A 24150-nucleotide genomic window follows, 5' to 3' on the forward strand; every position below is an offset into this window, starting at 1 on the left:
TTTCATGAAGGAAGGATGGTATAGTGAGAAATTATAACTTGCTCAATGTTCTGTTCAAATCCCATTTGCGGGAGCCAAAAGCCACTGTCTTTTTTTTTTCTCCAGAACGAATAGGTTTCATAGCATTTTTAGTGCCTCAGAAATGTGACTATATGAAAACCGTGGTAAAATATAAAACTCTAAAGGAATTGGGTGAAAATGTAAAAAAAGAATCCCTTTTTATGTAGTCACCTGGTAACACTACCAGGTACGCTCAAGGCATCAGTGTCCTGGGGATCGTGACTGTTTTCATGCTTGGATACAGCAGGGAGTGTTGCTAGAAGCTTTGGGGGCGGGGGGGGGGGGGCGGTTAGGGCTTCCTGTGGTGGGGCAACCTCAACCTTCACCCAGCAGGTCCTGAAGCCAGGAGTATCCTTGAAGATAAATAGCGCCAAGTGTTTTGTCTTTGAGCTTTTTTCTTTAATCAAGGAAGAGTTGTTGAGACACTCTTCATCCTCAGAAAGGCCATTTTGTTCTCAGTTGTCCACTCTCCTTAATCAGGAGTTCATTCCTTAAATATTTTTGTTTATTGCCATCTTAAACATCTTTGGTGCTGACTGGAAATCTCAAGGTTGCTGTGTGTGTGTGTGTGTGTGTGTGTGTGTGTGTGTGTGTGTGTGTGTGGTGTGTGTGTGTGAAAGCCTTTCTGACTGAATCCCTCCCTCCCTGGGGGATATTTTTGAAGTCTGGGAGAGGAGAGGAGAAGCCAGTGTAGAAGTCTCATATGGGATCGCCGACGGAGTAGTGCAGAAGTTGAGAAAAACCACGCTGCAGGGGGCCTGTGATGTGGGGCTGTGTTGGGGAGGGCTCCTCCCTGAGCGGGCCCTGGGGCCTTGCAGGCTGAGTCCTGAGACCCAGTCCCTACGCAGCCCTGTCCAGGAAAGCGTGGGCAGGTCCTCAGCATTTCTGGGCTTGCAATTCCCCGGAGGGTGGCAGGTGGAAGGTGGAAGGGTAAGAGCCTGTATTTGGCATCGGGCAACCTAAGTCTGAGTCATGACTTTGCTCTTTATCACACTTATGTTCTATGTGGGTACTTAACCTCCTAGGCCCTTGTGACATTGGACTATAAAATGGACACAAAAGCGCCTCCCTCCCAGACTCAGTGAGACCCTGACTGTGAATGGGCTTCACCCAGTACCTGGCTCCCAGCGAGTACTCTGTACACAGGAGCGGCTGGCGGAGGGATTGGCTCATATCTTAACCATGGGAGGGGGATGGCCGCTCCCCTGGCCGGGAGGCAGGCCGTGGCAGTGGTGTGATGGGTGTTCCTCTGGGTCTTGAGGATTGCACTCCCTGCTCGCCAAGCTAAGCTGGACATGATTAGAGAAAAACTGCCTAGAAAGAACAAGGGTGCTGAAGGGATTGGGTCCAGCTACGTAATGTGCAGGACCCAGTGTAAAAACAAAAACATGGGTTCCCTGTTCAAAAGTGATGACAAATCAAGATGGTGACAGCAGACCATGAAATCAAGTATGCGGCCCTTCTAAGCTCGGGGCCTGGGACACACACCCATGAAGCCGTCCTGGAGGGGACAGTCTCCATGAGAGACATCTTGCCCGCCTGGTGTCCTAGTTCATTTCCTGCTTCTGTGGATTGAATTAATCCCCATGTAAAGCCATCTCATTGTTGATCTTCCTGATGTCTTCCTGTCCCCCAGGGCAAAAATAGAGGAACATCTGGCCAGGGTGGAAGCGGTAACAAAGGAGATAGAAACAACAGGAACCTACCAGCTGACGGGAGATGAGCTCATCTTCGCCACCAAACAGGCCTGGCGCAACGCCCCCCGCTGCATTGGGAGGATCCAGTGGTCCAACCTACAGGTGGATTTCCTTAGCCCCACATGGAAGAGGAAGCTGGGGTGGGGCGGGCAGGCCCTGAGCAGATGGCCCCGAACAGCCGAGCAGAACTGTGCCCAAGGCTCCCCAGACTGAAGCCAGGGCCTTGGGTTCTCTCTTCACATTCCCGAACATGAGATGGGGGCCCTGTGAGAAGTCTAGCATGCGATTTCAGCACCAGCCTTTCTAGCTGATCTTTCTCTCGTGTGTTAAATTTGGGAGACTAAATGCCAACATCAAACCAAATTATTGTTATTGTTGAAACCCTGGTGCCGCGAATTCAAACCTAGACTGTTTGAATTCTTGGCTCCTAGAAGACATTTTCTTTCATCGTAGCCTCGGAGGCCATCTTTACAGTGGGGCATCATTTATTGCTGGATAATATCGAAGGCATTTGGGCAGAAAAATTGATGAGAAACGCCAGTAAAACTGACTGGCTCTAATAAAATGTGTTGGAGGCCTGGTGTGAATGTTGTAAAGAAATGAGGCTGCGGCAGTGGTTTTCCTGATTCATGATACTTGAAAGTCAGGTTTTCTTAGGATTTGGGTTTTGATAGGTTCTTCCAAGGGGTGTTTCCTGAGCTCCCTTAGGAGAGCAGGGGAAAGAATAGACGGGGCAGCCATGAGGTGGGAGATGTCATGCAGAGAGGAGAATGCAATTCTCTGCTTGGTGTTTGGGTGGTGGGCACCTGGGCCACACCCTTGGTCCCTCGTGACTTAGCTTCTGATCAGCCCAAGCCCTGTGCCCTCCCAGTCCTTGATGGGTGTGGTCTGGGGGGGGTGCTGTGTGCAGGTCTTCGATGCCCGGAGCTGTTCCACTGCCCAGGAGATGTTCGAGCATATCTGTAGACACCTGCGTTATGCCACCAACAACGGAAACATCAGGTGGGGGAACCTTTCCCAAGGCTGTGGTGGGACCCATTCTCCTCCCGTGTCTTAGCCAAAAGATACAGATGGGTTTAGGGGCAGCATCTCTGGCTCCAAGAGAAACCAGGGAGAAAGAGAAGAGAGACTCAGGCTTCTTTAGGGAGAGTGAGCAGAGCCTCCGTAAGCTTCGCGTCCCTTAGTAGCCTGTTTCCTTCGGACTGGGAACCATGTGCAGTGGATGGGGGGAATCTTGAAGAAGCAAGGTTAGGGCTCCCCACTTTTTAGAAGGGCTGAGAGGTTAGTTTTGCAGTAAATGGCTCCAGTGTGTTATTTTTCTTGTGGGAGCATCACTGCTCGTCAGTACCCATCTCCTGCCTTACCTTCCCCTGCCCCGAACCGAAGAGATCAAGGCTGATTCCGTAAGACTGAACAGCTCATGTGATCATTTATCCATTCTTCTGTTCAGCAGACACTCAGTGCCCACCCAATAGGGACCCAACAAAGGGCGAGGCATGGGGGTGGGGTGGCAGGGAAGCAGAGGTGACCGAGACTCTAAGATGCCACTCCAGCCTCCTGTGAACCTATGCCTTGCAGTAGGCAGTACCCAACTAGCTCAACTGCAGGGAGAGAAAGATGCAGCAAAGAAAGGGGGTGGGGCAGCTAACCCTGCCCAAGGGATGGGGAGGGCTACCTGAAGGGGCTGGTCCCTGTGCTGGTCTTGAAGGAAGGGTTGGAGCTGGAGGGAGAAGAAGGAGGGAGAGGGTCTGTCAGGAAGTGGGCCTGGTGACACAGAGGCCAGTGAGAGCTTGGCGTGTTGGGGACCTACAAGATTTGAGTTCAATTAGCTTGGGTGCAGAGGGCTGAGGATTGGGAAGACAGGAGTGGGAGGGGGATCAGTGGAGGATGGCTGGGAGCCCCCGACCAAGCCAGGTGGTAAACAGCACTGTCCTATTCTTGGGGAAGGTCGGCCATCACTGTGTTCCCCCAGCGGAGTGATGGGAAGCATGACTTCCGGGTCTGGAACTCTCAGCTTATCCGGTATGCCGGCTACCAGATGCCTGACGGCTCCATCAGAGGGGACCCTGCCTGTGTGGAGTTCACCCAGGTACCCGATCCAGCCTCAGTGGGTGACAGAGTGGAGCCCAGAGGGGTCAAGGTACCTGGGTCAAAAGCCTCACTGGGCCTGTCTTGCCCCCAGCTGTGCATTGACCTGGGCTGGAAGCCCAAGTACGGACGCTTCGATGTGATGCCTCTGGTCCTGCAGGCTGATGGCCACGACCCTGAGCTTTTCGAAATCCCACCTGACCTTGTGCTCGAGGTGACCATGGAACATCCCAAGTAAGCATGCTGCGGGTGCTAGGGCTGTGAGTTAACATGCGTGACCCCTCCTTTCCTAAGGGAGACCTCTGTCCTCAGGCCCCTCCCTGCACCTCCCCTAAAGCCCAGCCAGCCGCAGGTCATACTCAAAGGGCTGGCTTTCAAGGCCTGCCTTGTACAGCAACTCTGCACTTGTGTCTCGGGCCTCAGACGTATGAGAATATATTGATGGTGAGGGGGAGGCAGAGGCTTAGATGGTGCCCTAGGAGCTTGGGAAGCAGTGACCTCAGGAGAGGAACCCTTGAAAGGCTCTGAGATTCTCTCACTAAGCAGCCCAGGCCCCGTTTGCCTTCTTAGCTGTCCCTCTCCTGACTGTGGTGAAAGCACAGGGCTACAGTGACTTCTGGCTCCTCTGGTTCAGCCCTTGCCCCAGGCCGTCTCTCATAATTATAAAAATACCTCCGTGTATCATGACTTACTGTGCTGCAAGCATGGGCTGGGCTCTTCTTTTTGTCCCTTGAATATACTAAACTTTTGTCCCTTGAATATACCACCCCAGGGCCTTTGCATGTGTTGTTCCCTCACTCTTCCTTCAGAGTCCATTTCTTCTTGTCAGTGAAGCGTTCCTGAATGCCACCCCCTCTGAGAAGCCTCTCCTGAACACTCAATCTTGAGACACCTTCACCCTCTGTCTAACACATCACCTTGTTTTTACCTTCCTATTTATTGTTTACCTGTTTATAATCTAGAGTTTACACTGTAGACTGTAAGTGCCTTGAGAAGAGGGATCTTGCCTTTCTTGTTCATCCCCAACACCTAGCAGGGTGCCTGTCACCTACCGTGTTTCCCCAAAAATAAGACCTAACCAGAAAATAAGCCCTAACATGATTTTTCAGGATGACATGCCCTGAACATAAGCCCTAACGCGTCTTTTGGAGCAAAAATTAATATAAGACCTGGTCTTATTTTGGGGGGAAACACGGTAGTAGGTGCTCAATTATAAATATTTCTGGAGTAAAAGGATATACAAATCCCACAAATTTGATGCTATTATCTCTATGTTGTTGGTGGGGATACTGAGGCTACGAGAGGCTAAATAACATCCCAAGGTCACACAGCTGGTAAGCAGTAAGGCCGAACTTGAGCTCAGGCTTTGTGACAGGAGAGCTCAACCACTATGTTATGTTGGGTTCTCAGCAAGGCTTATCGTGTACTCGATGCTTAATACATGTTTGCGTGAAAGGATGAGTGAATCGTGCATAATTACTGACTGATACCTAATGCATCCAATTCACCTCTCCAGGTGGGATGAACTTAGAGGTCACTTGAAAAGGAGTTCTCTTGGTTCAATCTTTTTCTGTAGCTGTTTTAGGGGGAGTGAGGGGGGACAGACGTGAAGACCCCAATTGCCACTGGCTCTACCTCCCTGCCAGGTACGAGTGGTTCCGGGAGCTGGAGCTGAAGTGGTACGCCCTACCTGCCGTGTCGAACATGTTGCTCGAGGTGGGCGGCCTCGAGTTCCCAGGGTGCCCCTTCAATGGCTGGTACATGGGCACAGAGATCGGGGTCCGAGACTTCTGTGACGTCCAGCGCTACAACATCATGGAGGTAACGAGGACTGTCCAGCTGGGCCGGCTGGAGGTGTGGGCCTGTGGGTGGAATCCCAAGGACCGATTCACCCCCATTTTTCTGCCTCTGCAGGAAGTGGGCAGGAGAATGGGCCTGGATACGCACAAGTTGGCCTCACTCTGGAAAGACCAGGCTGTCATTGAGATCAATGTGGCTGTGCTCCACAGTTTCCAGGTACGTCGAGCGTTCGGTGAGTCCCAAGACTTTCTCATTAGAAGGTCATACGGTCCGGCCACTCATGTCACACTTGATTTTCCCCTTATCGCATTGTCCTCATGCATCACACAAGGATTGAACACCCAGTTTGTGCCAGGCACTGTGCTAGGTGCTGGGGCCTTGTGTCTCTTGTTCACTGCTCCACCTCTAGAGTCTAGAAGAGAGTCTGGCATATGGTAGATGCTAAAAAAAACATATGTATTGAATAAATGAACAAGAATCCACATCCACATGAGCACTGGTTCTCTTGCTTCCCCCTGGGCCTCACACACAGTAGGTCCCTCTGGTCCATCTACTGCTCTTATTTGTAGAAACGCACCCCTTCTTTTTGGGAAGGAGGCACGGGATGTGTGGAGACACCTACGTTAGAAACTGGGACCATCTCCACAAAGTTGGCCGATGTCCTGGAGGCCAGACGACTGGTAGAGGATCATTCATTCATTCAGCAAAGGTTTATTGAGCATTTTTCAGGCACTAGGCTGGACCAAGGAGATGAGTGGAGAACAAAATAGACAACAACTCTGTCCTTGTGGAGTGTAGTGAGCTGACATTAAACAATCACCCAGTAAATATTTACAATCAGACATTGTTCCTCAGGGCTGCTCACCCCAGAGGCAGGTCAAGCTTGTGCTTGATTGGGGGGGGGTGGCTCTGAGACGGGACAGGAAGCGCCCCTTGGGGCTGGCCCAGCTCCGGAAGGCCATGCCGGTCGTGGACCACACATCCTGGCTCCTGGGAGCTCCCAGCATCAGCCCTGATGTTGGCAGGATACAGAAAATCTGCTTGTCCTCAGCTGTCCCCTGACCATTGCTGATCATGTTCTTCTACTGCTTGAGAGTCTCCAGGACTTCCTCATTGCTGTCCTTCAGGTTGAACTTCAAAAGACTTGACCTTGTTTCCTCATCTGTAAAACAGAGATGATAATAGTATGAGGTCTGATAATTAAGTTCACGAACTTACCCTAGAAAAAGTGCTACCTATGTCATTGCTGAACATCACTATGGTCACCTGCGAAGTGCTCCCCTTGGGAAGCTGTGCACCAACACCAGTGCCTAATCCACCCTGCAAAGCAATTTTGAAACTTTTTCTGGAATGGCCATCAGAGCTGTTGTCTTATTACTCTTGATGTCCTGCATGTCATCAAAATGTCTTCCTTTCAATATTTCTTTTATCTTTGGGTAAAGAAAGAAGTCATCGGGGGCCAGATCAGGTGAGTAGGGAGGGTGTTCCAATACAGTTATTTGTTGACTGGCTAAAAACTCCCTCACAGACAGTGCCATGTTAGCTGGTGCATTGCCGTGATGCAAGAGCCATGAATTGTTGGTGAAAAGTTCAGGTCATTTAACTTTCTCACGCAGCCTTTTCAACACTTCCAAATAATAAACTTGATTAACTGTTTGTCCAGTTGGCACAAATTCATAATGAATAATCCCCTGATACTAAAAAGAGGTTAGCAACATAATTGCAACAAGTTCGTGAACTTAATTGTCAGACCTCCCTCATTAGGTTACTGTAAGAATTAAATGAAAATATGTGCAAAACATTTTGCTGCACTGCCTGGCTGATAGTGAACACTCAGGAAGCATAGTTTTGTTATTATTATTATTGTCATGTTACCATCATTATCACAGCGATCATCATTAGCTCCTGAGCTTAAAACTGGTCTGGCACCCAGGAGTTGCTAGATGTATATACGAGTGAATTTTAGAAGGTGTGGCTGTGTCTACTGGGCCCTCCATAAGTTGGTTCCTTTCCTGCCTCCTGGCCTTGAGTCACGCTGTGTCCTCCTCCAGGAATGCCCGTCCCCGGCCTAACCTGTACCCATATCTCAAGACTCACCTCCTCTTAGAAGCTGTCTGTGAAATTCCCCAGCTCTCCTCCAGGCTTCTTTCTGTACTAAGTCTTCTCCTCTGCCCTCTGTCAGCACCTGCACCCACCTCCATCGTAGCTTCTATCAGTGCATGTGGAACAAGTGACTTTCATCTGCCTCCTTAATTAGAATGTAATCAGATGCAGAGAAGGGGCCATGTCACTCACCTCTATAATGCCCATGCCTTACACAATGCCTGGCAAACAGAAATAATAACAGCTAACATTTATTGAGCATGTCCTATACTTTACTTGTATTAAAAACTGATTATATCCTTTCAACAACTTCATGTAGAAACTGTTATCATGTCCACTTTACAGATGAGAAAACTGAGGCTTACTGAGGTTCAGGAACTAATTGCTCAAGGTTACATGGCCAATAAGAAGCCAAGGTTTGAACCACTACATTAAACAAACGTTTCCTGACTGAATGAGGTTCCCCTGACATTGAAGGGTGTGGCTGCCCTTGTTGGGTCATTCTGGGAAGGCTCAGACCCCACAGCTTCCAATTTGAGGATGTAGGACATTGTGTTTCCATACAGAACGTTCCCCCAATGCTTCAGTCCTCTTCGGAGGGGACTAGTTCCTTCTTGGCCAAGAGCCACATCCTTGGGGAACTGACACCTGGAACTCTCTACCGGCAAATAGGCACTATGGTTTGCTATATCAGCATCCAGAGAGAGCCATTTGTCAGGAGTTTGGGGAGACTTGTGGGCATGGCCTGAGAAGCCAGACGCTGCCCCCAGGAAGCCAACAGAAGGCCACCAGGTGACCGTGGCTGACCATGGCAATGATGATGTTTTTGTCTCCTTCAGAGGTTCTGAAAGTGCTTTCTATTGGGTATTTATTTCATCAGCAAGGAGTGGGCCAGGAGAAACTGCTGTCTCATTTTATAGATGTCTGGTCTTTCCTAGATAGTTTATATGGGAGCCTGCAGCCAACAGACCAGTCTCCTTAGTCCCCTGTGCCTTGCCTCAACTCCCCTTCTCGCCTCCTGATTTAGAAGCAAAACGTGACCATCATGGATCACCACTCCGCTGCAGAGTCCTTCATGAAGTACATGCAGAATGAGTATCGGTCCCGAGGGGGCTGCCCGGCTGACTGGGTTTGGCTGGTCCCCCCCATTTCTGGAAGCATCACCTCCGTGTTCCACCAGGAGATGTTGAACTATGTTCTGTCCCCTTTCTACTACTACCAGGTAAGGGCAGTGCCTCCCTCTCCTCTCTGTCTTGGAAGCTCAGGGGTGGCGAGGGTATGTGTGTCTGCGCCTGTGTGCGTGTGCTTGCATGTGTGTGCATCTGTGTACCTGTGTGCATGCACGTGCGTCACTTGTGCAGGATGTGGAGGAGGGGCAGAGACACGGAGGCATATTTAATGCTTTCCAGGCTTCACTCAAAGTTACTGAGCAGCTTTTGTTCATTTCCACAGAGCCTGGCCCTGAAGGAAATCGCTTTGATTGTACCTTTAGTGGCCCGTTACTCTGTCAGGGTTTAAGCTCCTGGTGACCACCATTGCACATGCCTCCACGGGGGGGGGGGGGGGAGGCATAAACAGTCCTATAGCATCATGATGAAGAGCTTGGTTAGATTTGATAAGAGCTTCCTTACTCTAAAGGTGGTAAGTAGGGTACCTTGTTGCCCAGGACAGTTTGTACCTGTTGTCATAGCACCTCCTGTTCCTCTCAAAGGTGTCCCAGTTTGGACTGTACATTGTATAGTCTTCCCAGTGATAAGAAACTAAAATCAAAAGAGAAGCGGGGTCTCTTCCTTCCAGGGGGACACTAATGAGAATAAAATCAACTGACCGCGTGGTACATGGAACACAGATAGACACAGGCCTGCCCTGTGGGACTATTAGTGAGGTGGGGGGATGAGGACAGGGCCTGCTCGCCCCCCAACTCATGAAGGCCATGAGGGTCGTCTGTCTCCCCAGCATCGCTGAGCCCAAGCTGAGCCCGGGCCCACCTTCCTCTCACGTTGCTCTCTTTTCTGAAGGTAGAGGCCTGGAAAACCCACGTCTGGCAGGATGAGAAGCGGAGACCCCGGAGAAGAGAGATTCGATTCCAAGTCTTGGTTAAGTAAGTGGGGCGGCCACTGTTGACGTCCTTTCCTTCTAGTCAGCCTGCCCTCGAGGCCTTGAAGGGCAGGGAACCAAGAGAAAAGGTCATCCTAATGCAGTTTGGCTCCCGGAGGTCTGCACGTCAATCAATCCCAAGGGTTACCTGCCACCATTGTTCCACCCTCCTGTCTCCTCCGTTTTCCCAAAGGGGCTGAGTAGTGGGTTGAGAAGGAAGGAGATGCACAGTGAGACAGGGTTGATAGCGGGTGAGAAACGTGGGGTTTTTCCCCTCAACCTGCTCCGCTTTGAACCCTGTCCCCTTCCCATGCTCCTGGGCGCCATCTTCCTTGGAAGGCCGAGTCAGCACACACTGTCCGTTTGTCCCCACAGAGCCGTGCTTTTCGCCTCTATGCTGATGCGCAAGACCATGGCGATCCGAGCTAGAGCCACAATCCTCTTTGCGACAGAGACGGGAAAATCAGAAATGCTGGCACGGGACCTCGGGGCCTTGTTCAGCTGTGCCTTCAACCCCAAGGTAGCCGACCCAGCTGGACATGTGCCATTTTCTCTTCCTGTGTGAAGAGAAGTCTGGGAAAGTTAAAATGGTCACCCTGCGCCTGGGTGTCCCAGGACCTTGTAAATAAATATGTGATAGGAGGACAGATGTGTGTCCGGGGATTCCCAAACCCGCACAGTAAATAAGTTTCTAAGAGTGTTCCAGGGAACGCAGGTTGAGAAACACTCTCCTGATGACTCCCAGTCTCACTGTGCGTGAGCTGCTCTAGAGTTTTATTCCCGGTTACTGAATGATCGCGTTCCATCCAGGGGACAGTGCTAAAGGTGAAGGGGGCGATGGGTGAATAGTATGCAGACAAATAAAACCCCACAGGGTGACTAATTCAGTCCATCAGTGTTGGATTTTATCCTTCGTCACTGCAGGCCTCCCAAGCCTGGGTAGCACAGCGACGCAGTGACACCCTTCCCCCGAGATCAGCGTCAGGCAAAGCATTCGGGTTCCTCAGGCTCCAAAGGGGTCATTGTTATAACCTGCTCAGCCCATTTTTGTGAAAAATATGTCCACACAGCTGTGAAAAGCTGTGAAAGCGGTGAACGTGTTTTGATTTGGGACCTGCAGTCCACTGGAGACAAAGCCTCCAGGGCTCGCTGACGTGTTGTCTTGTTGGTGGGGCTTGAGGCGGGGAGGAGACTTGAGGACGTTGTTCATTTGACAGGGATTTGTTAAGCTCCCGCCTCCTCTGTGCCTCCTCTGTGCTGGGCACAGCGGGGACAGGAGGATGAAGGGTCCCTCAGCCTGGGTCCGGGAGGGAAGCGCAGGAGTCTGGGAGGGCGCAGAGGGCCCCACCCTGGAACCAGGGACTGATACCCACCCTCGGTGCCCTGCAGGTGGTCTGCATGGATGAGTACAGGCTGAGCAGCCTAGAAGAGGAGCAGCTTCTACTGGTGGTGACTAGCACGTTTGGGAACGGAGACTCCCCCGGCAACGGAGAGGTGTGCGGGCCAGGGCCCAGTGGTCTGGGGGGCGGTAGGGCCCAAGAAGACCAAGGAAAGGATCGGGGGAATTCAGCATGTCCTAAGGAGGTTTTCGGGACTGAGTGCTCAATCACTCTGGCTTGTCCTAACGTCAACCATTTTGCCTGTGTCCTTCATAATTCTTGCCATCTGCAGGTGCCACTTTTCCTATGATATACTTAAATATAGTTTGGTAAATTGACCTGCCTTTTTAAATTAAAAAAGTTATGGTTAAAGAAAACTTTATATCACACTCACAATTGGGAAGCCAGGGTTACTTTAGAGGATATGGGACCAGTTGTTGCTCTAACCAGGTTCCAAATGAGAAGAGAGGCTCAGTCACACCCCATTAGGAGACGCCCTGGCGATGCCCTGCTGTAGGCCAGGCCCAGCGCTACCAGGGCTGGGTGAGTTGGGACTGGGCTGTTCTGGATCCTCACTGAGGGTCAGGCCCACGTGACTTGCTAAGGCTGAACTTGTCCCTGAGACCCAGGCAGGTACATATAAACCAACTTTCATTTGTGGGTCTTGAACCTTCTCCTGTCAGATGTGGCCAGTTTTTCAATGGGTCATCAGAAGAAGAGAAAAGGCAGTGCTTTGATGAATCCTGTCCTGAGAACTCTATGGTTCTCTCTCTTTCTAGAAACTGAAGAGATCTCTGTTCATGCTGAAAGAGCTCACCAACAAGTTCAGGTAAGGCTGTTCCCCAGCCCCGCTTGTCCGAACCCGGCTTTATGGGCCCAGAGTCTGGAACTGGATATGAACCAGGGGGTCCTCTCTGGGATGTCCAGGCACAGAGAGAGCCTGTCCTCAGCGTGTGTCAAGGATCAAGCTAGGGAAACCAAGGCCCTCTTACGGGGCCGCAAGCCAAGCATAGGGTTGGTTATAAGAGTTGGTGACAGGCTTGCGAGCCAGGGAGGACCAGAAGGCGATGTGCCCTGGTGGGTCCTATGTCTGGCTGGAGTGGGAATGTGTGAGGCTGGTCTTAGGGGCTGTTGGTATTGGTGGGCGAGGCTTCCATGGGTTGGCTCACCCTAGGCTGTGTGTGTGTGTGTGTGTCCTCCTTGGGCAGGTATGCCGTGTTTGGCCTCGGGTCCAGCATGTACCCTCAGTTCTGCGCCTTTGCCCATGACATCGACCAGAAGATGTCCCACCTGGGAGCCTCTCAGCTCGCCCCAACAGGGGAAGGGGACGAGCTCAGTGGGCAGGAGGAGGCCTTCCGCAGCTGGGCCATGCAAACCTTCAAGGTCAGTTCACAGCTGGAGCACCGCCACAGCATGGACGGGGGCTCAGGGGCATTTGTGTCGGGCGTCCTGGGAGGCGTGACCCCTGCCTGGTCCTGTAGGCATGGCCCCAGGTGTGGGTTGGGGTTGCAGGCCTGAGGGGACATGTCATTGTCGCTTTCCCTCCGCCCCCCAGAAGAGCACCATTTTAAGTGTAGGTCCCCTGGGTGGGAGAAGGTGGCTAGGACACAGCTCTGCCCTCAAGGAGCTTTGGTTTAAGATCTTTCCCCCTCTGATTATCCAGGTCACCTCTTGTCTCCTAGCCACAGAGAGATGGGGACAGAGACCATCCAGTTGAGTTCTGTGGGCCTGTGTCAATTTGTCTTTGTCACCTGTAGCAAGCTGGCTTCCTCTGATTTAGCAAACTTCTCATTTAAGCGAAGTGTTTCACCCAACAGTGGTGCCTAGAAGCACCAGCTTGAGTCGCGGCAGACGTGGTGCCCAAGCCCAGGCCTGGGGTCCGTAGAAAAACGGAAGTACTCAAACCTGCCTCATGGTGTGACCATGCTGGTAAAACGAGATACTATCAGTATCGATATTCATCATAACACCAATAGCTACTGTGTGCCAAACCCGGGCACCTCTTTGAGTCTTCACAACAACCCACTAAGATAAGTGTGCTTAGTAATTATACAAAGCACTTAGCTCAGTTGTATGGACCTAAAGTAAGTGGTGATGGCGCTGCTGATGACGATGACAATTATTAACACCAATCCGCTCTGGCTTCTTCCAGGCAGCCTGTGACATGTTCAATGTCCGAGGCAAACACTGCATTCAGATCCCCAAACTCTACACCACCACTGTGACCTGGGACCCGCACCACTACAGGCTCGTGCAGGACTCACAACCTTTGGACCTCAACAAAGGTACCTTCTTCACCACATGGGGCTGCTTGCCCTTCCTGCCAGGGTCAGGGTCTTTGAGCTCTGAGCCTGTGGTCGAGGAGACCACTGGGACCCTCTGCACAGAGGCAGCTGGCCTAGAGCTGCCAGGCATCTCTCTCGCGTTGCCTCCAAGAGCCGGTTGGGGTGCCAGAGTCGAGGCCTTGCTTCGTCTCTGAGGGAGGCTGTTTCAGGAGAAAGCCCTGGGAGGGAGATGGAGAGAGATGGATCTGGCAGCAACTGAGGGCCTCCTGTGTGCCACGCACTGTCCTGGGCTCTTTGCCCACCCACTCTAAGTGAGCCCTGACACTCATCTTGCGAGAAAGGCACAGAGAAACTGAAGTTGAGGGAGTTGCCAGCATGTGGCCAGGTTGAGAGCTGAGCCCCAGCCTTCCAGCTCCGATGGCAGCCAGGGATTGTAGACAGCATTCTGCAGAGCCTGTTGCAGGCTGCAGTCTGTGGACTCTCCACAGCGCCCTCCGATGCTGTGCCTCTGTGCTCCCTCTTTTCTTGTACCATGAGCACTGTGGTCCTGCAGGTTTCTGCAGGTTTAGGATACCCCCAGCTTCACCTGTGCTCTCCTGCGGATCCCAAACCATGGGAATGTCCTAGAAATCCCCATATTTAAATGCAATGTAAAGGCATCTAAATTGCATTTCCCAGCCCCCAGCAGCAGGGCAATCAGCCTCTGTCAGACCAAAGGTCTTTATTTGTGATTCAGAAACACAGTGGGAAAAAAGAACAGAAGGAAACCCCTGCCACTGCCACAGCGGGACATCCCAAGGGCAGTGTCCGGTGTCTTTGACTCAGACACAGGGAGGCTGCCCCACCAGCGCTAAGAGCCACATGGCCATTTCACCGTCTCTCTGTCCCCCACAGCCCTCAGCAACATGCACGCTAAGAATGTGTTCACCTTGAAGCTCAAATCGCAGCAGAATCTACGGAGTCCGAAATCCAGGTGGGGTAGGGTACCGGGCTTCTTGGGTGATGGTCCACAGATTTTGATGAAGGAAAGACCAGAGCGAGTTAGCCTCTGAGAGAGATGTGTCTGCTGGCATCAGCAGTAGTGCCATCGATGAGGACCAGCCGATCGGGTCACCCTGTGGCCCCCGTGCCTTCGTGTCTGGTCTCCATTAACCATGGGCCAATTTTTCCAGCTTGGGAACTAGGACCTGCTTCATGTCCTGCCCTCTGTCACTTGACTCTTTCACCGAAAGGGGAGGGTAGGAGAAACTCAAACCAGTGGACTCTTTCTTAAGAACCCTTAGGAGAAGTTCTGGCAGGGAAGGACATTTCCCCACCAGGATAAGAGTGTTGTGGAATCTCTGTAGGTTTTGTTTCTCTGTGCTTCCTCCCCCATCCATTAGGAAACCTGGGCTTTGTTCTAATAAGAACCAGATTTGTGCTGAGGACAAGGGGAAATTTGTCCGAAAGCCCACATATCTCCCAGTGGGATGCTTTCTTTAGGAGGAGTCTGTGGTCAAGCCCTCGTGGGCTCGGGGGGCTGCACGGGTGGGTGGGTGGGGTACAGCCCACCTTCTCCCCACAGAGAAGCCACAGGCCAGGTCAGCTGCAGGTCTTCTTGGGCACCCAGCCTCAGGGGATGCCAGCGACCTGTGCTCATGGAACCAGGCAGGAAAATGAAAGGAGGGCACATTTCCTGGGGAAACGGGCCCACCCCTCGGAGCGCTCTGGAGGAAATCCTGGTGGCGTCACCACAGGCCTCTTTTTCCCTTGTCCAGCCGCACCACCCTCCTGGTGGAACTCTCCTGTGAGGGCAGCCAAGGTTTCAGCTACCTGCCCGGAGAGCACCTGGGGGTTTTCCCAAGCAACCAGCCGGCCCTGGTCCAAGGCATTTTGGAGCACGTGGTGGACAGCCCTGCACCCCACCAACTCCTGCGCCTGGAGACCCTCAGTGAGACTGGTGAGTCCTCTGCACGCAACCTCTGCTGAGGTGACCCCAGAATCCTCCTGCCAACCCCCCTTCAGGCTGATAGGCTGAGCCCAGGCCTGAACTGCAGGCAGCTAATCCTGTCCTTCCTGCTGGGTGGGTGGGCCACCCAAGCCTGTGCTAAAGGAGCCATGCAAATAGTTTTTCGGCTGCCTGCCGGCAGGCCAGCAAAAACGGACCCTTCTTTGGGACTATTTGCCCAATGCCAGAGGCTGGGGTAGTTTTTTTGCCTTCATTGTTTTGCTCATCTGGCCACTTTTTTGTTGATTGACGGACTCATTTATTTTTCCATCGACATTTTAACTGGTCACATCTATAAAACAGACAGGACCTGGGTTACAAAAATGAATGGGACTCAGTGTCTGCCCTCAAAGAGCTCACTACCTAGTTATTATTATTATAATAATAGCAGTAGCAGCTGGCATGTGTGGGTAATTACTATATGCCAGCATTTTATATGTACAATATACTCATATGTCATATGTCTCCTTAGTCCCCACAATAGCCACATATGTACAGCTTGCTAGGTGACATAATGGAAAAATGTGGAAACAGTTAAAAATGGTGAGGTTTGAAGGTTCAAGTCCCTGATCCATCACTTACTAGCAATGTGACCTTGGGCGTGTGAGTTAACTGCTCAAGGCTTTATTTCTTTGTCTCTAAAATAGAGATAATAGAGCCTTCCTTGTAGGCTTCTTGTGAAAGCAATTTCCTGGAACCAAATAAATGGAAGAATGGAGGGATGGCCATTTCCCACAGGCTAATGAACATTTGTCCAGAAGGTCGGAGAAGGGATTTAATAGACCCTGAGGATCTCCCGGATCCCCAAATTTATAACCTCCTAGCGTTTTCATGGCATTCTAATTTCATACTGCTTCCCCACGGAGGGTCTGATTTATCCCCACCTTCCCTGGGCCATGGGCAGGGGCAGGCCATCGGTGACCAGGAGAGTGTGGCTCTGCCTAACCAGCCTCACGGGGGGAAAAGACGCTGTCCTAGGGAGGGCCCAGGGCACCCCCTTTCTGTGCTAAGATGAGGCTCTCGGTCTCTGTGGTGAGCACAAAATGCGGTGACAAGCACTAGGAGAGGTAAACTAATGAAATCAACCTGAAATCGACCACCATGGGGGTCCCCCCCGCCCCCCAGCCATAGGACTAGCTTCCTGGCCTTAGCTTCCTCACTGAAAATGACACCTCTAAGCCTGTGTCCCCTTAAATAGAGTGGCCAAAATAGGAAAGCAGGGGTCAGAGAAGCAAAGTCTAGCATTGTCCCCCACGGTCCAGGAGAAGGTGAGAGAGCCTGAAACTTGGGGATGAGGAGGCAGAGAAGTCCTCGTGACCGTAGGGAGACAGACGTGGTTCATTAGGCCTTGAGTCTAGATGAAGTAACATCATAGTAATATTTTTACCTAACATTTATTGAGCACCTGTGCTAGACACTGTACCAACCATTATACCTGCACTGTTTCATTCAGTGAACACACAAACCCAGGGCGACAGGTTTTGTTATCACATCCATTTCACAGAGGCAGAACCCAAAGCCCAGAGAGTTCAGTCACCCAGCTAGTAAGCGGAGAACCAGAGTTTGAACCCACTTCTACTGGCCCCAGAGTCCATGCTGTGACCACCCTGTATGCTGTCCCTTGGGACTCCTAGAGATTTGCCACCTCACTTTGGGCAGATCGGCTGCTTTACCAACACCCCTTGGTACAGCACCCCAGGGAACTGCAGTCATGTGCTTTTCTCCAAATTAACAACTGGCCTCTGGAACCTATATCAGTCTTTGATGGATTTAGTCCCTGTGAGTCTGTAGTTCACCTGTGGATGTCCCGTTAAAGTTCGGGTCTGGGTGAGAGAGGGACTGGAGTCTAGAGCACAGTTTTGCAGGAATGTGTCACCGTGGGTGCCCTTGGGAGGGCTGTTGCTCAGCCTCCCCTGCAGCCTGTCTCTGGGAACCTCCTTCCTGCACATGAGTTGGGCACGTGAGCCCTGTTGTTCCTGGAGCCAGAAAATCAGTATCTTCTCTCCCCTGCAGCTGGAGGGTGGAGGGTACTGGCCTCAAGGGGCTCATCCCCCTAAATGGGGCCGTTTCCCCATCCTGACCCCTTCTTTCTCTATTCAGGCAGCTACTGGGTCACGGAGAAGCGCTTGCCCCCCTGCTCACTCAGCCAGGCCCTCACCTACTTTCTGGACATCACCACACCCCCAACCCAGCTGCTGCTCCAAAAGCTGGCCCTGCTGGCCACGGAAGAGGCTGAGAGACAGAGGCTGGAGACCTTGTGCCAGGTAAAGGTCAGGGCTGGTGGGTGAGGTAGTGGCAGGGTCCCAGAAGCAGGGGAAGCCAGAGCCCAGAGCTGGTCTTTCACCTCCACGGGGGATACACCCAACTTCCCAACGTGACACTTGTCAATGACATCCTCTCCCGTCCCATCTCTAGGACGCAGTTGTGTTGAGTGAACTGGATTTTTCTGAGTGTCTGAAGGGTGCAAACAAAGTGCAGTTCCTCAGAAGTTATCTAGAAAAAGAGCCACTATGTCTTGTCTGTCTTTCTGCTCCCAAAACCTGGAACAAACCTGGGATTTAGGAAGTGTTGGAGGATGGATGGATAAACGGACATGGTGACAGACGGGTAGTTGAATGAATAAATTCATAAGAGAATACCTTAACTCACTTGCAACTTTCTAGGTCCCAGTCTTTGCAAAAGGCATGGGATGTCATTATTACTGTTACCATTTTTGCTAATTATCATGATTGCAGCCACTTCCACTGCCATTCTCCTGTGGCCGCGCTGCACAGACTTGGCACACATTCTCATTAATTCTCACAACATCCCCACGAAGTAAGTGGTGGTCTCCTCATTCCAAAAAGGTTCAGTCATTGAGGCAAGATCCCGCAGCTCTAAAACAAGCATCCAGTCACAGCAGCCAGTCAAGATTTCAACCCAAGTCTGTATGATTCTAAAGCCCTGCCCCAAATTAGGTTATAATAAAGATTTGACTCCTACCCACAAGTTGCTGACAGTGAAGTCTAAGCACACAAGTTAAATAAATGCTACCTGCTGGCTTAAGTTCCTCCAGGACAGGAACTATTTGCTCACCAGCTTGGTAGTCTCAGCACCTTGGACAGCGCCTGGTACCTCAATGTGTTTGTTGAGGGAATGAATGAATGAATGAATGAATGAGTACTGGATTGCGACAGGCTCTTCTCTCGGTGTGGGGCAGGAGCCCTGAGTCACTCACACTGCCCTTGCCTTTCAGCCCTCGGAATACAACAAGTGGAAGTTCACCAACAGCCCCACATTCCTGGAAGTGCTAGAGGAGTTCCCGTCACTGCGGATACCTGCCAGCTTCCTGCTCTCCCAGCTCCCTATTTTGAAACCGCGATACTACTCCATCAGCTCCTCCCGGGACCACACACCCACAGAGGTCCACCTCACTGTGGCTGTGCTCACCTACCGCACCCGAGGTGAGGCTGGGGCACAGGCTTCGGAGCAGTCCAACTCTGCTACTTCCTGGGCAGCTGTTCAACATCTCTGAGCTTTGGTCTCCTCATCAGTTAAACACCCACCTTCCAGAGTTGCTATAGCAATAGGAGGCGTGTGGGAGCGAGTACTCTGAACCAGGCGCCGAGCTAGCGCCCTTTGTATATGTAGTATCGATAACCATGTGAGATGGGTACTGTGTGCACTTTACAGGCGAAGAAACGGAGGCACAAAGCGGTTCAGCCACTTGTTCAAAGTCACACTGTTAGCAAGTAGAGAACTGGGATTGAAACCCAGGTAGTCTGCTGAGTCCAAGTTCTTAATCAAGCTGCTCCACTCTACTGTCCCACTGCTGTTGGGACAATTTAATGAGATCGAATATGGAAAGTACCCAGTACTTGGTGGGAGCCCAGTGACTCTTAATCTTCCCAACAGTCCAGCCTGAACATGGGTGATTCTGCCTCGGTTGTTCATTCCTTCATTCACTCATTCAGCGGATTTATTTCATCCCACTCTATGCTTAACGCCATGGTGGGTGTGGTAATGCCCATGCCCCTGCCCTCATGGAACTTTTCATCTACAGGGGGCAATGAAGAGAGACCCATAGAAATAGACAATTGTCGTTACGTAGGTGCTGAGAAGGAATGTGCAGGGTGCTATGAGGGCAGAAGATTGGGGGATGGGCTGACACTGACAAGTCCAGTTGGGCTTGGCTCCTCTACTGGCATGCTTCTGCCTTGACCTCCATAACTCAGCAATGCTTGGGTTGGCAAAGTTGGCGAGCTGACCCACACCTCAGAGCCCTCTGTGTTCTAAGAGGCACAATCATGCAGTTTCTGAAAACTGGGCAGAGACTGTATTTGCTGTGCTAGAGAACATCACACAAGCCCAGTCTCAGTCCTGAAACTGGGAGAGGAGAGGGCAAGATGCCATCTAGAGGAAAAGCAAAGGGACTTCTCAAGTTGGTTGGAGGTCCTTTTACATGCTGGGCCACTGGGAAGGGAATGTACCCCAGAGAAAGCTGGGGTTTCCACAAGCCCAGGAGGGGCCACACACAGATTTCAGAGCAGACTGGAATGCTCAGGAGGGTGTCCATCACCCAGGGTTCCTACTAGCAAGGGCTATACTTGTGAGGACACTCTGGGTGCAGTGACTGGCCACCCAGGGTGCAACTGTGATTGGAGCAGAGTTGTGTGCTGGGAGGGTCCCTGGAGAAACTCTTAGAAGGAGTCAGGGAAGCTGACCTGTGACCTGATTCTACTGCTGAGTGACCTTGCACAAGTCACTGTCTCTCTCTGAGATTCAGTTTCTGCAGCGGCAAAAGGAGAGGCTTGCATACTCTCTAAGGCCCTTTCAACTTTCACCAGCTCTGGGTGTGTGGAGGGTGGATCTCAGAACCAGGAGAAAAACAGCTCCCACATTAAAGTCCATAGAGAGCCTGAGCGGACAGCTGGAGGACGTGGGTCGGTGTGGGAGGAACCACTGGGGCGGTTCACGTAGGGGTGAGGCAGGGGACGATGTTGGTCAGGTCTTTGCTATCCTTGCAGATGGCCAGGGTCCCCTGCACCATGGTGTCTGCAGCACGTGGCTCAGCAGCCTGAAGTCCCAGGACCCAGTGCCCTGCTTTGTACGAAGGTAAGCACTCCCAGACCACTGGCTCCTGGGAGTTGTGGGTTGAAAGGGCGGGACCTGGGGTTTAGGTGCCTCTCTGGGCCCCTAAAAAAGGCCCTGGGGGTCACACTGGGCCTCTCCATTCTGTGAGCTGGCCAGAGGGCATGGCCAAGTCTCTAGCGGGGATGGAGGTGACAGTGGGGATGGGGCCCAGAGTACAGTGAGGTTCAGGCTTTTTCAAAGGGAGCCCAAGGCGAGATGATGGTGTGTCTGGTCAGGGTATGAAGCAGCCTGCAGGATTTGGGAATCAAATCTTAGCTCATTGTCTTCTCGGCACCCCCCAACACTACCACGCCCAACCATACCTCCCCCCCCAGATCCCTAGGCCCTGTCTTGCATGTGCACCTAGCCCATGGTGTCTGAGAACTAGGGCATCTCTCCTTCTGTCCCTGTCCCCTTCAGTGCCAGTAGCTTCCAGCTCCCCGAGGACCGCTCCCATCCTTGCATCCTCATCGGGCCTGGCACGGGCATCGCTCCCTTCCGCAGTTTCTGGCAGCAGCGGCTCCATGACGCCGAGCACAAAGGTACTGCTGGAGGGTTCCCAGGCGAGGGGGGGCACCTGGTGACCAGCCCCTGCCTGGGAGTCCAACTGGAGCTGCAGGAGAATTGTGCCACTGCCCATACACGTTTCTTGGCCCCTAGCTGAAGTTTACCTCAGCCTGTATGGATAAGTGATCTAAACACCCTGGGCCTCCGATTCCTCAGCTGTAAAGTGGGGAAAGTATTAGATGGGATGGTTACTCACGGGGATGAAATGAGAATTCAAATTGGGCACTCAGCGGTTCAGGCCTTGATGCCCGCCCTCTGGTGGCCACTCTGGTAACTGCAGCCTGCTGGGTTTTGCAGGGCTCCAGGGCGGCCGCATGACCCTGCTGTTCGGGTGCCACCGCCCCGACGAGGACCACCTCTATCAAGAGGAAATGTTGGAGATGGTCCGGAAGGGGGTGCTGCATGAGGTGCACACAGCCTATTCTCGCCTGCCTGGCCAGACCAAGGTAAATGCAGCAAGTGCCCGTGCAATGGGCGGAGCATTAAAAGCACAGACTATGGTGGGCGCCCTGGCACCCCACCCGCCCCCTCACCTCTCTGAGCTTTCATCTCCTAGGCTCTAAAATGGAGGCAGTTATACCACTGTCTGAGGCAGGCTGTGCAGCTGTTACTTCTCTCTTCTGGGAAAAGAGAGAGGCCCTGAGCCGGTCAGGACTAAGTTGGGCCCACCTGCTCTGCTGCCCCATGAGCCTGGGGAGTCGGGACAGACTTGGCTCAGCTCTTACGAACCTGTCCCATCAGGGCTCCTCCCAGGAGAGTGCTCCATGCCCAGCGCTGGGGTCACCGAGTGTCTCCCCAATGGGCTCCTGGACTTCTGTGTCACGGAGGAGGCCAGGGCTCTGTGCCCTGCTCTGAGTTACAGTGGCGATCCCACAGACATTCTGCACTGAGAGGCTCTCTTTTCTGGGGTGTAGGCAGGTGGGCCTCAGAGCTCTGCATAGGGAAGTGGCTTGATTGATGCCTCTTGGAAGCATGGTGAATTCAGAGTAAATCCAGGAGTGCCACGGGAGCTCCCCGAGGACGGCGCTGTGGCCAGCCTTCCTCTCTCCAGCCTGAGGATAGTCTGGGGCCAACCAGGTGCCCCTCCTCATGCTGGGCCTGGTCCCTGTGCAAGGTCCTGGCTGGGGGGCTGCTCACCCTTCCGCACCCTGTGACCTGTCACCGCCTCCCCATGGTCAGCTGTCCTGACTGCAAGCTTCTCCCCAGCAGCAGGGGCCCAGACCCACCATTTCCTCTGGTTTCAGGTCTATGTTCAAGATATCCTGCGGCAGCAGCTGGCCGAGGAGGTGCTCTGCGTTCTCCACGAGGAGCAAGGCCACCTCTATGTCTGCGGGGACGTGCGCATGGCCCGGGATGTGGCCCGTACCCTGAAGCAGTTGGTGGCTGCCAAGCTGAGCCTGAGTGAGGAGCAGGTCGAGGACTATTTCTTCCAGCTTAAGGTATGGTCACTGGTGTGTGGGCTGGGGATGAAGGTCAAGGGCCAGGGAGCCAGGGCTGGAGGAGTCAGGCTCAGCACTGTCCTGAACCTCACAGGAATCCTGGAGGTCAGAACTGGGTGGGCTGTGAGAGGCCTGATTTTGTACATCTTGGTCGGGTTGCTCAGTTAAACAGAGGCAAACTGTAAGACTTGCAGAGCCTCTCACATGCTCCTGTGCATCGTGATACTTCAAGGCTGGGAGAAAGGACGCAGCAATCACCAAATCAGAGCCCCCATTTCTGGGAGCATCTTGTGCAAGCACTAGGCAGGCTGTACTGTCCATCATAAAGCCCAAGTGGTCCACACCGGGTGGGCACTGGAGGGAGGTAAAGAGTCTAAGTGAGAGTCAAGTATAATCTAAGTCTGACAGTTGGGAAGGCAAGTGGCTCACGAGTGTACATGTGAGAGGGAAGCTGAGGGATCCTCGGGCAGGACCTAATGAATGAGAGGTGGCTGAACCAGCAGAGCTGACACATTGGTCTCTGTTTTCCCTTAAAGAGCCAGAAGCGCTATCATGAAGATATCTTTGGTGCTGTATTTCCCTACGAGGTGAAAAAGGATGGGGCAGCAGGGCAGGCCAGCGATCCCAGAGCTCCAACAACCCACAGGAAAAGTTAAAGCTGCTGCCACAGAATTTCATGATGAAGCCAATTCTCAATTACCTGAGGTCACAGGGTCTGGGGAGATGGAGGGAAATTAAATCCCCAAGCCTCACATCTTATTTCTCCATCTCCTTCCTCCTCGTACCCTTTACTTGACCTGCTACCAAGTAGCAGCCTGGACTGAGTGGGACCTCCTGTCTCCTTTGAGCCTCTTTCTCCCAATAACGGAGAACTGGGGCCTCCCTGGTCCCTTGGAGAGTAAATCTGCAATGCCAGGCCTGGCCAATGGGTGGGAAGGATGGACCTTTCTTCTGATTGCATCCCCTCAAGTGACCATCGTGAGGCGCTGTCATGCCACCCCATATCTGGTTCCCCTGTGTACTGCATTAAAAAAAAAAAAAGTGCTGCTGAGGGCCATTTAAGCCTTCCCTGTATGACTCCTTGATGGAGATAGTTACATGAAATGCATTTTATTTTAACCACATCATATGTGTGTGGGGGGCAGTGTTTGTAGGAAAAGCAGCCCTGGGCCAGCCCGGTGGCTCAGGTGGTTGGAGCTCCGTGCTCCTAATGCCGAAGGCTGCCGGTTCGATTCCCACTTGGGCCAGTGGGCTCTCAACCACAAGGTTGCCAGTTAGACTCCTCGACTTCTGCAAGGGATGGTGGGCTGCGCCCCCTGCAACTAGCAACAGCAACTGGACCTGGAGCTGAGCTGTGCCCTCCACATCTGTGATTGAAAGGACAATTAGACTTGGATGGAGCTGATGAATCCTGGGAAAAACACACTACTGTTCCCTAATAAAAAGTCCTGAAAATACACACTGTTCCCCAATAAAATCCTGTTCCCCTTCCCCAATAAAAAAATAAAAATAAAAATCTTAAAAAAAAAAAAAAAA

The 24150-nt window shown here is 52.3% G+C and overlaps 1 protein-coding gene across 2 annotated transcripts in view; it reads left to right on the forward strand.

The window, feature by feature from the left end:
• Positions 1-24150, forward strand: part of NOS2 (nitric oxide synthase 2) — a 37106-nt gene extending 12956 nt beyond the window's left edge. For both annotated transcript variants that reach the window (XM_019731396.2, XM_019731397.2), the window contains 22 exons: positions 1697-1859; positions 2668-2759; positions 3705-3846; positions 3940-4079; positions 5492-5666; positions 5760-5861; positions 8776-8970; positions 9767-9849; positions 10221-10365; positions 11235-11339; positions 12004-12053; positions 12433-12607; positions 13377-13509; positions 14404-14482; positions 15267-15448; positions 17597-17760; positions 18732-18939; positions 20503-20590; positions 21029-21150; positions 21473-21621; positions 22420-22614; positions 23151-24150. In XM_019731396.2, coding sequence (XP_019586955.2) covers positions 1697-1859; positions 2668-2759; positions 3705-3846; positions 3940-4079; positions 5492-5666; positions 5760-5861; positions 8776-8970; positions 9767-9849; positions 10221-10365; positions 11235-11339; positions 12004-12053; positions 12433-12607; positions 13377-13509; positions 14404-14482; positions 15267-15448; positions 17597-17760; positions 18732-18939; positions 20503-20590; positions 21029-21150; positions 21473-21621; positions 22420-22614; positions 23151-23270 — 3007 coding nt within the window. In that variant the 3' untranslated portion in view covers positions 23271-24150. The remainder of the gene's footprint in view (positions 1-1696; positions 1860-2667; positions 2760-3704; positions 3847-3939; positions 4080-5491; positions 5667-5759; positions 5862-8775; positions 8971-9766; positions 9850-10220; positions 10366-11234; positions 11340-12003; positions 12054-12432; positions 12608-13376; positions 13510-14403; positions 14483-15266; positions 15449-17596; positions 17761-18731; positions 18940-20502; positions 20591-21028; positions 21151-21472; positions 21622-22419; positions 22615-23150) is intronic.

This window comes from Rhinolophus sinicus, linkage group LG15 (assembly GCF_036562045.2).
Source record: "Rhinolophus sinicus isolate RSC01 linkage group LG15, ASM3656204v1, whole genome shotgun sequence".
NCBI lineage: Eukaryota > Metazoa > Chordata > Mammalia > Chiroptera > Rhinolophidae > Rhinolophus > Rhinolophus sinicus.